The 14,658-nt window shown below is 42.4% G+C and overlaps 1 protein-coding gene across 3 annotated transcripts; it reads left to right on the top strand.

Moving 5' to 3' along the window:
- Positions 1-292: 292 nt before the first annotated feature.
- On the top strand, positions 293-14,022 carry inpp5jb (inositol polyphosphate-5-phosphatase Jb). Of its 3 annotated transcripts, XM_037259988.1 has the most exons (14): positions 706-1,188; positions 3,324-3,380; positions 5,381-5,886; positions 6,822-6,929; positions 7,121-7,229; positions 9,512-9,628; positions 10,553-10,728; positions 10,884-10,995; positions 11,502-11,611; positions 11,723-11,921; positions 11,983-12,120; positions 12,191-12,274; positions 12,360-12,464; positions 12,545-14,022. In XM_037259988.1, the coding sequence occupies exons 3-14, from the start codon at positions 5,393-5,395 to the stop codon at positions 12,848-12,850; spliced, it is 2,058 nt and encodes a 685-aa protein (XP_037115883.1). In that variant the 5' UTR covers positions 706-1,188; positions 3,324-3,380; positions 5,381-5,392; the 3' UTR covers positions 12,851-14,022. The 3 variants fall into 3 exon arrangements, with proteins under 3 accessions (XP_037115881.1, XP_037115883.1, XP_037115882.1); XM_037259986.1 differs by lacking the exons at positions 706-1,188; positions 3,324-3,380 and adding an exon at positions 293-410; XM_037259987.1 differs by lacking the exon at positions 3,324-3,380 and having other exon boundaries at positions 707-1,188.
- Positions 14,023-14,658: the final 636 nt, after the last annotated feature.

Here is a 14,658-nt window from a genome sequence, read left to right as displayed (position 1 = left end):
CACAGTATTTTTATTATTATCATTATTAGATTATTTTCGAAAAATTTGAAATTGCTATTGTGATACATGTTTTCTGCCACTATGAAAAGAACAAACCAATTCACCAGTAAATATGAAGTAGACGCTACTTGCTTTCGCGGATATGAGTCTGGGTTTGTGGCAAATTGCCAATTAAAGCAAACTGATTTTTTTTTTTTCTTAATTCGTGAATTTGAAAAATCTAATCTATTATGATCATTTAATTGCTCCCCACCCCCCTTTTTGGTGAAAGGAACGATTCCATTTTGTACTGCACATGTGCAGACTTGATTCAGGAAGACTATCAAAATAAACCTGTTGGCGTGGCAGTGAGGAAAATGAAGCGGCGTTACACCTGGGCCAGTGGGGAACACAAGAGGAGAAGGCAAGAGGTAACCAAACATTTTCTTTAAATAAAATTAGCGGTTTCAAGTGACGCCGATCATGTTAAACCGACAACAGCAGGTCATCTTGCCAGTTGGAGTAGCACTGCTGACAGTGTCTGTGACGGAGGCTGCAATAAAGATAGGGGTGGCTGGGGGGCGTAAATATGACTAAATACGCCCCTGCCCGTGCGTGTCCCCATAACCACGCTCTTCCTGAGTGTGCACTTCTCCGCAGTGACCACCGGGGGGCAATGTGGCTTGAATTCCCCGACGAATAAGCGCCCCTTAGCCCCTTTCGTTTTGCTTATCTCGGTCCAATCATGTCCCAGCAAACGGCCCACTCACAATCAGAAGCCGGTGGGGTGGCTGTGGGTGTGGGCTGGGGTGGAGGTCGTGCCAGACTTGTTCAAGTTGTAGGTGTCACGTTGCCGTTCAGTCAGACTCTCCTGTTGTAGCCGAGTGTCCTTCACTCGCGGTTTCCGGAAGCACTGTATTATTGAGGCTGATTTGAAGGACACTCGGTGGCATCACGGCGGTGCTTGTGTGTCTTTAACGCTCAGTGGGAAGAGGAGGAGAAATGTAGGCTGCTGCCTTGGCTGTCCGTGTGTCTCCAGCATCTGACCCACCTACTGTGCTCCCTCTGGACGAGGACGACAGATAGTCGCTGGGATGCCGATGCTGTCACTAACACCCTTGTATTTTATAGTCAACCTGTGACAGCTTTTCTTTTTTCTTTGAGTACCGTTTGAAGAACTATCTTTTTTTTTAAATCAGCACAAAACAGGTGAGTGACGAATTTAAACAGCCGCATGCGTGCTTACGTCATCTTTGTATTTATGCTGTAACGGTGCCTCTCGTTTGTGTGCATAACAATTGCATTGATGTGTTGCTTTTGTTGATGTTCACATGCAAATGCAGGCTTCCGTAGAAGGACCTCATTTAACACACTAAGCAGATGTTAATTTATGGAAAGCTGTTTGAGCATTATTTCAATACCATCGCTATGCAGTTTAAAGGAGGAGTTTGCCATTTTTACAATTCATTTCCAAAATATCTTTCTGTCATCATGACTTGACTGTAGTACATGATAAATATAATCTGTGAAAAATGTCAACTGTGTTTGGCCCCCATCTTGTGCCTGTGATATAAAAACACTGCACCTGAGAAAAAAAACAACCAAAGACAGCTGTCACAGGGGCACACCCCTGCAGCCTTCCAAAAAATAAAACTTCAAGCCAATAACATTTAAAGGTGAAATTCGATTTCGAATAAGTGCTTTTGTTGGGTAAAATGTAAGCCCGTGTATTTATCATGCACGACTTTCAAGTCATAATGACCCCTTTTTTGGTTGAAAATTGCAAACTGCCCTTGTTTGTTGTCCTCACAAGACAATTCAGATCGACTAGGATGCACTAGTGAACAACTGTGTTTTACCAGTAAAAATCTTTCATTCCAATCTCAGCATTTGCAGAATTATTTTCAAGTTATGCTATTTTATGAGAAACTCACCTATTTACTGTTATTGTGCCAAGAAAATAAGTTTGAATCATGGAGTTTTATTTGAAGTAAGTAGTGTTTTTGCATTTATGGACTAAATGCTCAAATCGCTTTTCATAATTGCAACAACAGTTCTTACTCCTGCCATCGACCTTGTCAAGCTCTTTTTCATGCCTACGTATTGTATGTGAAATTTATGCACAAACTCAACTAGCATGATAACGCCACAACAGGGAATCAAATGACCCTCATCCTCTTTGTCCAATCACTCAAATGTCCTTGAAGCCGTTCTGTAATTAGGCCACATGAATACGTAGCCCCCAGAGATGTTAGTCATTTCTTTTGCGATATGCAAATGAGCTGTGACCCCCGGGTCACACTGTGGCTATGGCTTAATGTGTTACTGACAGGACACATTTGCATTATGTACAATATCATTAATCAGGTGTTACAGCTACATTGTGGTGTGATATCATTCTAGGTTATAATGAGTGTGTCTGGTTCTTTTCATTTGAGTTGAATTTGCCTCGATATCGCTCGCTCGCTTCCTCTTGAGAAGTAAATGGTGTAAAGATGTTGCGGTGCTTGTGCAACGCTTTTAGCTTTGGTCTTGACAGGAAGGAAAATGCAGGCGGTTTAGCTGCTCAGCCTTTTGCACACAGTGTAGACACATTAGACTCTAATAGCTCAAGTTTCAGTGCCTTTATAATGTGGATTTTAGTTTCTCTCCCCAGGTGAGTATCAGTTAGGCCTCATTCTCAGAGTTTCCCAGCAGGCATACGTTTGCTGTCTCAATGGGTCATTGTCTGTGAGTGTGGTAAAGTGTAACACGGAATCTTACTTTTCTAATCTATGATACATGACGGTCGGTTCATTGAAGACTCAAAGTTGCCCATAAGTGTGGATGCGATTGTGAATAGCGACCAGTCTGGGCTGTACCCCGAGCTAAACTACGTCCCAGATGAGGAAAGGCGCTATAAAAAATGGATGGGTGGATATTTATTATGTGCTATTAGCTAAATAGTTTTGACATCCTGTCACTGACACTGTGGCTGATCAGGAACAAGACGCCAAGGGTGAGGACCTGGAGAGAATATTTCCAGCTGTGGCATCATGTCATTAGCGTGAAGGTCAGCATTGGTGGTCAACATTGGTGTGCCTCTCTCACAAGGACATGTGGCACTGGAGGCCTTGAATGACAACAGTCTCTTTTGGCTGCGATGTCAAAATGTAATACCAGGCAATCTGGACCAAACACATTCGGCATTGGGCTTGGAGGCTACACATAGGTTGAAATCTTTCATCTGATAAGGTCTCTAAAAAAAATAGGCAGATCATCTATGTCTAAATTCGAGGAACATATGATCTGTTTCTCATTTTACCTGAAAGACATCAATTTCTTGACCTAATTTTCTTCTCTAGTTAAGAAGTCACATTTTGTGGTTGGAGGTGTTGCCAAGCGATTCCTGCCATCTACTGGTGAACACTGTTATTACAACTTAATCAAATTAATCAAGGACTGGCAGTTTCCCATCCGTGGTCGAAATGTTTTTGTATAATTGTTGCCCACATGCCGTTGTCTAGAAATTCAGATACAAATTGCATTGCACATTATAAGACTGCACACATGACTTTTCATTAACCCTGTACAAACTCAAAATAAAACCATCAGTAGTCATTCCAATTTCCAAGCCAACGATGTTGTCAGCAATCGACTCGAGGGTCTACGCAGGATTAGATCAAGCTCATCACTTGAGTTCCTCTACATCCTTTTCACTTGCATCTCTCTCGCCCTCAGGAGCCTACATGTAAACACCATGACACATTGGTTATTATCAAATTGTTCCGCTCTTCTCTCCTTTGCGGACGTGAGCAGAATAGGGAATGCTAATCTGTCCTGACTGTTGTCGGCGCAGAAAATAATATTTGCTCATGCTGTGACATACATTTAGAAAAGAAGGGGGGGGGGGGGGACTTTGAATGTTTATTTGACTGTGTGCGTCTAAGCTTCCGCCTGACCTCAAGATGTCCTTCTGATGTGTTTCTTTGTGTCTTTCTGGCCTTCATCGTGTATACAGTAAAATCTGGTTGGCTAAAATAAGGACCAGGGATTCAGATTGTGTGTGTGGTGGTCAACTGCACACGAGATATTGAAGGAGTTGGGCAAAATAATGTTTTATTTAAGACACACGCCATAAAATGAAGACTGTTGGGATGAATTATTACCCTTTCATGTACGTTGAAAATGTCGGTCCTTGATTCTGATAAGTGTTTGTGCCTGCAGAGAAAGTTTTAAAGACCCTGGTGACACGCCACTTGTTAAACTGCTCCCTTCTTTGTCATGCCTGATTTAATTTTTGCAGAAAAAGTTGAAAGTAAAAGTAAAACAGCAATTTGATGAAGTCAGTCATAAGATTTAACGCATAGAAGTTAGGTCAGAATTTTGCTTCAGAGCAAGGCTAGAGTGAGAATTAGAGAAAGCAACAAAAGAGAGGGGGGGTGAAATCTTGTTGAAATAGACAGTGCCCTAAGGAAATGATGTTGTTGCCGCTAAAATGGGACGGACGGCGGGCACTCAACTGTCCATCTGTCTCTCCTCTTATGGATCCACCCACTACCACGTGAGCAAAATTGCCCACCATTCCAAAGTCCTTACTTGCTAAGAGCCATACATGGAGCATCGCTCCCAGGCAAAGATAAGAGGAGAATGTGGGCATGCAGAGCGCTCTGCGTCAAGTCACCGTCAATTTTTCTTCAAGGTCATATGTCGTTGTGACACAACACTGTCGTTTCTTGGTTATTAATAGTATATATGGCATAGTTTTGTTGGACTGAAGAAAGCATAAATAATCATCTGGGTAAAGTTGTCACAGCTTTTTTATTCTAAGAAGAAATCCACGTCTTTTTAATAGTCATCATTCATGAAGGGATTATCACCAGTGAGAGATTGCATTGCATCTTAACATCATCGTTTTTAATCGTTCGAATGGCTGCAATGTGGAATATCATGTTTTATCAGGCTCATAATCCTATTCTTAGATATAGCGTAGCTCGTACTTGCTTTGGATTCAAATCTCTATTGTGTCTTGGCATTCTCGGCCCTCAGCATGTCTTACATTATTTATTCAATGATTAACTTAGCCTTTTGCTGGACGAAATGGGCTTGAAATTCCTCCTTTATTGCCGCATTACTGTGCATTGTACTGTTGACTTGTGCCGTGATGTGGCTCCTGCAGCTCTTCCGTCTGTTTGGTGTGGTAGTGTTTGTCAAGTGCTCTGAGTTGATAAGACGTGACCAAGCATCTCCCTGGTTACTGCAGGAAAGGTGGACACATTTGGCAATAGGGGACAGTGTGCAATGTGCACAGGTTTTGTTTTCTCTGCCCCCAAACACATGTACCGTACCTTACATTTCTGTGTTTCTTTTACGATTACAAACAGTACAATTCTTGAAACTAAACATCCTCTTTGTTTGACAGAAACCACAGGAAATGGACCAAGACCAACCTCTCCAAAGCCAGATGCCAATAGACAACTCGAGTGAAGCAGCAGACACAGTACCATCTCAAAGTACTGCTCCACATCCTTCAGATCCAACATGTGAGCCCACCACCGGACCGCCCACCGCTACTGCCAGGCCCCGACGGCCCCAGAGAAGTGCCAGAGTTGAAGGTTCCGTCGACGTATGCGAACCTAAAGCTGAACCCACACAAGGCGATACGCAGGGCGAATGTGATCCTGATGGCGCCGTGGCAAGTCGTGCAAAAGCCGCCCCCAGCCCACCTGTTAAGCTCTCAGGGGACCGGACCGGCCTCCACATCAAAGCCGGTCCAAAAGGTCCGGGGCACCATGCGGTCCGGGCTGCCTCGGTACCCCACACTACTTTAAGCAAGGCCGTGCCGCACCACCTGAACCCTCACGCCCAGAGAGCTCTGTCGGTCGCAGGCACGGCCGACACTCAGGCCCAAACTGTGGAAGACTTCAGGCAAGTTCCTTGACTCATGTGTGAACATGCATCCTGTACACAGCTTGTCAATACGCAATTATTTTGAAAGCCATGAAGACACTAGAACACCTTGATGCTGTGTACAAGCATTTAATGTCCTTCTATTGCTGTAAATAAATAGTTTTATTGCGGTTTTAATGCACTTGAGAACTGTACTGTACACTGTGCATTATTTCACATATTTAAGAGAAGGGAAAAAAATATTTACTGTACTGGCAAAAAGATGTACAGCCAAACATTATTTCAGTTATGCAGCAGACAGCAGTATCACAGTTGCCCAGCCCCACTGGCAGAATTTCATGTAGCCCAATCATTTAGGTTGGCATACACAATTTTCTTAAAGTGCATTGTCCATTTTAATCAGTGAGCTCTAAATCATGTAAAATACTATTTAAAGAAAGACAACATAATCTGGCATTGAGGGCCACTGCAGAAGAGGTGCAAAATGTGTTAATTAATGTTAAACAAGTGTACATTTATTTTTGACAACACTCGATTTAAATGTATATCAACATTCACTGTCTCCAGAATATTTGCCAGAGATGCCACTACGTTGCAAAGGTACAACATTAACATGTTAACGCGTCAAGTTAGTCATATACACAAGGAAAGCAAAAAAAAAACTCTACCACAGTTGATCTCATCTGTGGACAGATTAGATTAGACGGATTAACAAAGCGTAGTTGCTCGTTTTTTTTTCTTGAATCAGTGCCAGAGTTCTCAAATAATTAACCTTTCAAAGATTTCCTTCAGGTACGCACTTAAAACAGCTTGCACAAATACTCCACAGCCAGGACATATTGTTCCCCAGATGCTCGGGCGGGCGGTTGTTCAAATCATTTTAATTAGCTATTAGTCGGAAATAGTACGTGAGAGAGAGAGAGCCAAATGTTAATAAGAGTCTTTGCCGACAGGGTGCACATCATCACCTGGAATGTGGGTTCGGCCACACCTCCCGATGACATCACCGCATTACTGGGCTTGAATATAGGTGATGGGAATACAGACATGTATGTGATTGGGTGAGTGATTACTGTAGCAGCGCTGGTTTGCCCATAGGCAGTTCTGCCCATGTTGCTGTCACCCGGCATACACACACATATAAGACTAAAGAGTCCTGCAGTCATTGCTCATGTCAAAATGTTAATCCATGAGACAATCTTATTCTGCTTGCACTTGCTGACCCATGTGCATTGTGTCCCGTGTCTCCAAGGCTGCAGGAAGTCAACTCTATGATAAACAAACGGCTGAAAGACGTCCTCTTCACGGACCAGTGGAGCGAGGTTTGCATGGAGAGACTCAGCCCCTTTGGATACGTGCTGGTCAGTAATGGTTTCTAGTTAGGAACATGTGCTCGCTCATTAAAAATGCACTTCGGCTTCCGTCCGGATGATGTGATGGCTGATGAGGTTTGTGCTCATTGCCTTTTTCTGTGCTGCTGCCTCCACTCATTTTGTTCCCTGAGCAACAAACAGTAATGATTTAGAACAAGCGTGTAATGTTAGCGTGTCCGCTGTCTTCCGCTCTCTACCGGGCTCATTGGGCACAGTCAAGTGGTTGTCGTCGTCTCCTGGACTCTATTTTTGCTTTTTTTTTTTTCTCCTTTTGGATGCTCCGCGTTCCAGCTCAATCACTGTATCTGTATCGTCAATACAAACAGAGAAGAGACCACAGAGAAGAGTGTTTTTAACAAGAAAAAATGGACGCTTCAAGAAGATAAGACCTAACCAAATCCAAATTGAACAAAAACACAGATTATGCCATTTGTAGGTATTTGTTGGTTCATCGCCACATCTGCCACACAGAATTTGTCAATGCAAAACACTGCCCACTGTTTTTTTTGTGGCCTATGACAATTAATACAAATAACATTTGATGTAGCCCGCAATGCTATTTAAAAAAAATAAAAATTATAGAACTCAAATAGTAATAGAATTTCAGAATTTAAAAAAATTAAATCAAGACAAAAACAAAATCTAATCATCTCAATCACTACCTTGCGTGTCGATATTTTCTATAACTTGGGAGTTAACAGGAAATACCATTACAAGCAGCTGGTTTTCCTGTATCCTGTTGTCAAAAGACGTTTGCAGGTATTCCGAGCATGCCAAGCGATGTTATGTGAGCGTAAATCAGCTGTCGAGCCGAAAGAGTGAGACAAACGACTCCCAGGGTGCTGGTTTATTTTGGGATCAGAACATTGTCAGTGTTGATGGGCCTCTGGCAACAATGCTGATGTCTTCCGACTGTTATGGTCAGCTGCATGAGTTGAATGATGTTGTGTGATGATGTTAACACTTCTGGGCATTAGCCAACAATAGGTGTCTGTAGCCATTATCAACAACAGTGCACAAAAGACTTCATCTCAAATTCACAATGGAGCAGCAATAAAGAGCAAATGCATTTCATATTGTATGAACCAATTAGGCTTACAGTGGATTTGACAGCGTTATCTTTTTGGCAAGTTTATAGAACTACGAGGGCAGTTTTTGCTTGGTCCAGTGCAGAAGAAATGCACACATTTGTGTACTAAATTGTGAATTTAATGAGCACACACCAAGATGCAGTAAATCACTCACATGTGATTTCACTCAAAAGTTCTCTCAAATATTCCACCTTTGTAAATCTAACTACATTCACTTTGTTGATTGGTGTTAATTTAACAATCTGTTTATTATTGTGGTTGTAGCTTTCAGTGGTGAGAGGTACTGATATACTTTGTCTCAGGTGTTAATTTAAAAAAGTGAATCAGCATATCATGAATGGTTTTAATGATGATGGAGAGCAGATCATTAACTTTGTTAATCTTTTCTTTGGATTTCCTTCGATTGTGTATAAAATGACCGGTGTACACATTTTATGGTGGTCTCCAAACAGTCACCATAAATAAGGTGGTCAACTCCACGCTTCAGTAGAAATCATTATGCAACAAAAGGCGTACATCTAGCCAGTAACAACACAAGTAGGAGGGTCTTCAGTCACGTGGCGATGTGTGCATCCATTACTGGCCACGGGGCATTTCAGGCTCAGTGTGATTATGCTTCATTGGCCTGCAGTTGAAATGAGTGGACTAGTGGAGGAGAATGAGGTGGAGGGGGGGGGGGGGGGCATAATCACAATAGATATATCCATTGGGGAGCTTGGCATAGCACGAAAATATTTCATCTTCTTCTACTTTAACTAATGCACGTGCTTCACATTTACATTGTGAATCGTATTGTGCTGCTCAAAAATGTCAAAATATGCATAGCATGGTTTAAATGTGAGCCACAGAGAAAGAAAACAAATGACCTTCGGACAAGCGACATTTACTCTGAAAACCGCCAGCCTCCTTTCACAGTGAGGACTGACCGCGGGCAAAAGCTTGGTTCATTTGTGTGTTCGTGTAAAGTCATGGTTGAGCTTGGCCACAGCCTCCTGTAGGCTGAAATGGAGGTTTAGCACCATCAGCAAGTTGGGATTGAGATCATGCACCGTGTTTATTGACATTAAAGTTCAGTCTGACACATGCAAAATACTGTATATAGTATAACCTACCTCTCAAGAATCATGTATCGTGTTTAATGTTAATAATTGTCCATGTGTTCTGCCATGCTGACCTTAGGTGACCTCTCAGAGGATGCAAGGCGTGTTGCTGCTGGTTTTTTCCAAGTACTACCATCTGCCCTTCCTCCGTGGAGTCCAGACGGAGACCACCCGCACTGGCCTGGGGGGTTACTGGGTGAGTACTCTCTTTAACACTTTACATATGAAAGCATTCCACTGAAAAAGAGACATACGTCTACATAGAGTATACACTCACCCGTCACAATATTAGGTACACAATTTAATAGATCTAATAAGCTACCTGCCGCCCGCCAGTACGTCGCATTCACGTGGAAAAGACAGCCATCTCGTGAGCGATCGGAGAAACGCTAGACGCTAAGCAAACTTGTTTTGCATCGACCACGAGCTTTAGTTGGCTGGCTGGCATATGAAAACACTGTCCTCAATAGGATAAGCGATGTGGAAGATGGATGGATTGTGTCTTGCGGTTGATTACATATACAATATTTCTGCAGCACAAACATCCTGACTAGTTCTGCATGTAGTGAATTGAGTTACATGGTTACAACTTAAGCAGAAGGCTTGGTGTGTAAACTGTGTTCATTAATTTGTGTCTTCTATTCTCACAGTACACAACACACTCGTAGTATATCTGCAATGACATTAGTAAATCCAAGAGCTGCATTGCTAAAGTTTAGATGGTCAAGCAAATAAAATATATATTTGTACATCTTTACCGTAGTTCTTTTTGTAAAAATGTGGGTGCAGCACATCCCAATCATGCCATCACATGGAGATAATTTGGCCGCATTGTCCTCGTTGCTGAGGTCTCTGCCTGCAGAGTTATGCAATCCTGACTTTTAAGTTAAATCCTGCTGTTGTCCGGAGTGCATGATGGGTGTCAGCACATTCTACATGTTTTACACACTGAAGCGTCCTTCGTGATTCAATGAGGCAGAACACTGGGGAGAGCAGTGGGAGGAAAACCAGACACATTTCCTGTTATATAGCAGTAATGACGTGCGCACAATTAATTCACACATTTAAAATGGCGTTTTGATTTTAATTTAACCAATTACTCTCCCTCTGTACGCCGTAGGGAAACAAAGGTGGAGTCAGCGCCCGCATGTCAGTATTCGGTCACACGATCTGCTTCCTCAACTGCCACCTGCCGGCTCACATGGAAAACTCGGATCAGCGCATGGAGGACTTTGAGAGCATCCTGCAGCAGCAGCAGTTTGAGGGCCAGGCGGCCTCTGGTGTCCTTGACCACGAGTAGGTCACAAGCACACACACACACTCGCGCAGTGATAACGTCTACTGTATGTGATTGCATGGTTTTGGTATTTTCAGGTGAAGAGTGTGTATCGAAAAAAATGTCACTTTTAATGATCAACTGAAAAATGATGTCCTTTTAAATTGAATTACAGTGTGGTGTTCTGGCTTGGGGATCTCAATTTCCGCATTGATGACCTGGAAATGCACATGGTAAAAATGGCTATCGACAATAACAAGCTCTCCGTGTTGTGGGAAAAAGATCAGGTAAGTTGTTTTTATTTACAATCAAGCCCGAAATTATTCATACCCCTGGAGCCTGAATAATTTCAGGCTTGACTGCATGATTCATAGGAGAAGTGAACGGAAATGACAGTATGTAGGAGAATGCTGTACTTATTTTTCATTGTTACTTCATACCATAACTAGTAGAAGTGTGCTAAACAATACTTGTGACAAAAAAAAAAATTAACACTCGATACACTGGAAGTGGTACGTACATCCCCTGTACTACAGACTAGTCATGAAATTCGATACAGGAAAAATAAAAATTATTCACAAAGACCACCCAAATAATACCACAGTCAGTTATTATCGCTTTGATGGTATCGGTCAACATTGAGAATCATTGATACGGCTCTTGGATTGGATCATGCCCCGGTACCTAAAGTTGTCTTGTGAGGGTAGGATTGTAATTTGAGTCACTAGGGGGTGGTAGAGAGACGCAAATGAAATCATGGTAATCATCATCGTCATCGTTATTATCGTTTCAGTTAAACCTGGCAAAGGACAGTGAGACGGTGTTGGAAGGTTTCCAAGAGGGGCCCCTCAAGTTCTCCCCCACTTACAAGTTTGATGTTGGGACAAACGTATATGACACAAGGTTGGTGGCGAAGCAGCTGCAGCACCAGCGTCAGGGCGCTTTAAAGATTTGTTACAGTATCTTCATTTCAATCATTTCATTTGACGAAATCTTCTTTGTCTTCACTCCCAGTGGAAAGAAACGCAAACCAGCTTGGACCGACCGCATCCTGTGGCGCCTGAGGGCCACTGTGCCTTCTGCCAACAGCGGCAAACGTGGTTCTGTTTCAGGGCTGACCAGCGGCACCAAAGTAACGCAGCACTGCTATAGAAGTCACATGGAATACATTGTCAGCGATCACAAACCGGTCTCTTCCATCTTTACCCTGCAGGTGAGACTGTCCTGTTTGTGATTCTGAGGCGTCCTTTCATTCATAAACGTTTCCTCTCCAGTTCCCTTACAAAGTGGATGTTCCCTTGGTCACAATCTTGGTGGAAGATGAGTGGAATAGTATTGCTGATGCCATAGTCAAGTTCAAACTGGCACCCAGTTTTTCTCGCAGCTCCTGGGACTGGATTGGATTATATAAGGTAGAAAATGTCACATTCACCGTGCACACCAAACCTGATTACCAACCATTTTGGATTTTGCCTGTCTCAGGTGGGTTTCAAACACCACAAAGACTATGTGGGATACGTGTGGGCCAAACAGGAAGAAGCAGATTTTCATCGACAAGAACATCAGGTAAGATGGACGTGTGCTGTGATCTCTTCTAAAGACAGCTTCCTCTCCCATTTAAATAAAAATATCTCACAAAACTCTTTTGCAGGTAACCTTTACAGAAGAGGAACTGCCCAAAGGCTCTGGAGATTTTATCTTAGGTTACTATAGCAACAACATGAGCACCATTGTGGGTGTAACGGAGCCATTTCAGGTAATCACCAACTGCATTATTTTCCCTTACCACCTTCCTAACAGTGTCTACGTCTTCTCTGCTCCATCTCGCAATCTCAGATCCAGCTTCCCACATCCGGCAATGACAGCAGCTCTTCAGACAGCTCCGACTTCAGCTCTGAGGACGACAGCACTGTTGTTCTCACAAAGTCGAGGTCCCGCAGTTCTAGTCCCCACAAGGCCAAGCATCACCGCCGTCGCAGCGGCAGCCACAGCCACAGCCGCCCTGAAAGTCCCTCGCACGATGAATCGAAGGAGCGCTCTTACAAAGCTCCATCAGAGAGTGAGCCTGCAAAATGCCCAGGAGAGGGCGACCAACTACCTGCTTCTGAGGAGAACAAACAGAGAGAGGAGACCGGAGTGTGATGTTTATAGCAGAAAAGCGAAAAATATATGTGGTTAATTTCATAATAACCATACTCAAAGTTCCTGATCATAAAACTGTGCCGTTTGGGACGCAATCTTTCTCAGTAACAAACATCAAATTCCTCAAAAGGGTTTGCTTTGCCTTGAGATTTTATTCCTAAATATTTCACTATGTCCCGCATTTCCTCAGTCTTGCTCCATCCTTTGGTGTGGAAAATACAACCATGCATGATTGTATTTTTTTTAAAGAATATTTTAAGGGCATTTTCTCACCTTGTTGGGAAATGAATGCATTCAGGTGCAGATGCATGATGACCATGCTGAGGATGTGATCTGGCTCAGGGTGCATACAATGTTTGTTTTTTTACCTCTTGAACACAGCATGCATACTGTCGCATCATCAAGTATTAGGAGAAAGCCCCATTCATCACACATGTCCATCTTGAATGATTTTACACGGGTTGTAATGATGCATTTTAATTCATTGGGATTTTTTTCTGTTTCATAGCATAAATCTCACCAAGCGGTCATGACTGCCAGATCACATCTGCACTGAATACAAAAAGCTATCTTCCACCGTTCCCTTCGGAACTGCAGGACCACTGAACATATTGTCACTCTCTTAAAAATAATGGCCTAAGCCATATTTAAAAAATATATACAACAATACAAATTATTATTAAATATATATGATAAGTATTTGGTTTATTTTTTGTGTAAGGTGTATGTTTTTAGAAAAACTGAGGGGGGAAAAAAAAAAAGACTTGGGTCATTATTTTCAGAATGTGACAATGTTTTTTTTTTATTACAGTTTGTTTTTATCCATAGGAACATGGTGACTTCGCAATTCATGACTCGGTGGGAGTAACATCGCTAATCTCAAAACTAAAAATTCCATGATGAGCTTTTAGCAGGCCTCTCCAACAAGCCATGTCAGCAGCATTGCACGTCAGTGCAGTGAACGTGTGTGTTAAGGGCCTTTAAATAGACCCCCGAAAGAGTGCAGTGAAAGGTGGTGTCCTGTGGGAGGATCACTGTCAGCTGACACAGCACAGCTGTTCTGCCAGACCTCATTTTTAATGGCTGCAGGGCAGCCTATATTGTCAAGCAAATTATGACAACAGACAAAATCAGATCCCCCTACGTTTAAACAAATTAGCAAAAAAAAAAAAGAGTCTTTGGTGACTCTCCAACGTGGAGCAACTTCAGGGCTTTGCATTTGCATTGTGAAACAAAATGGTCACACGTAATGAAATCGGTCTAGTTTAATTTCTATCTTTAGTTTTATCGCCAGTGACTGTGTTCTCCTTCACTGACCCCAGTGTTTAATCGCCAGTGCAGTACTTCTGTGACATTGTTAGAGTGTGACCTCTGATGACCTATCTAACACACTTTTGAACTCTTAGAGTAGCACAGTATTGTGTAGCTGTTACCTCAGTGTGTATGTTGTCTAAGATTCAGTGTGGATGCGTGCGTGTTTTTTTGAATGGTGTTTGCTAGGACTGCGTTTGCATGGTGTGGACATTCTCTACATTCCGCTACTGTGATTTTTTGTGCCGTCAAGTGCTGTTTGGGACTTTTTGTCACTTGTGGAAGTTGTTAGAAATTTAGAAAAGATATGACGATTGAAAATGTATCGTCTGTGTAAGTGTTAGGTGAAGAAAACTACAAGAATAAGTACGCCTGTCTAAATCTGAAGTTTTTGAATCATTTCAAAATGTAACAATGTATTTTATTTTAGAATCAAAATACAGTGTAGTATAATGGACCTTTATTTTGAGTAAGGTGTAAAAAAATAAGAATGTGAG

The sequence above is a fragment of the Syngnathus acus genome, chromosome 9, assembly GCF_901709675.1.
Source record: "Syngnathus acus chromosome 9, fSynAcu1.2, whole genome shotgun sequence".
NCBI lineage: Eukaryota > Metazoa > Chordata > Actinopteri > Syngnathiformes > Syngnathidae > Syngnathus > Syngnathus acus.
The sequence above is the reverse complement of the archived record's forward strand: the minus strand, read 5'-3'. Positions and strand labels throughout refer to the sequence as shown.

Bases quoted from the DNA above. Each gene is read 5' to 3' on its own strand.
- inpp5jb (XM_037259986.1), top strand. From the start codon at position 357: ATGAAGCGGCGTTACACCTGGGCCAGTGGGGAACACAAGAGGAGAAGG. The intron at 5,887-6,821 runs GCAAGTTCCTTG...CTTTGCCGACAG, and splicing joins CAAACTGTGGAAGACTTCAG to GGTGCACATCATCACCTGGA. The intron at 12,275-12,359 runs GTAAGATGGACG...ACTCTTTTGCAG, and splicing joins TTCATCGACAAGAACATCAG to GTAACCTTTACAGAAGAGGA.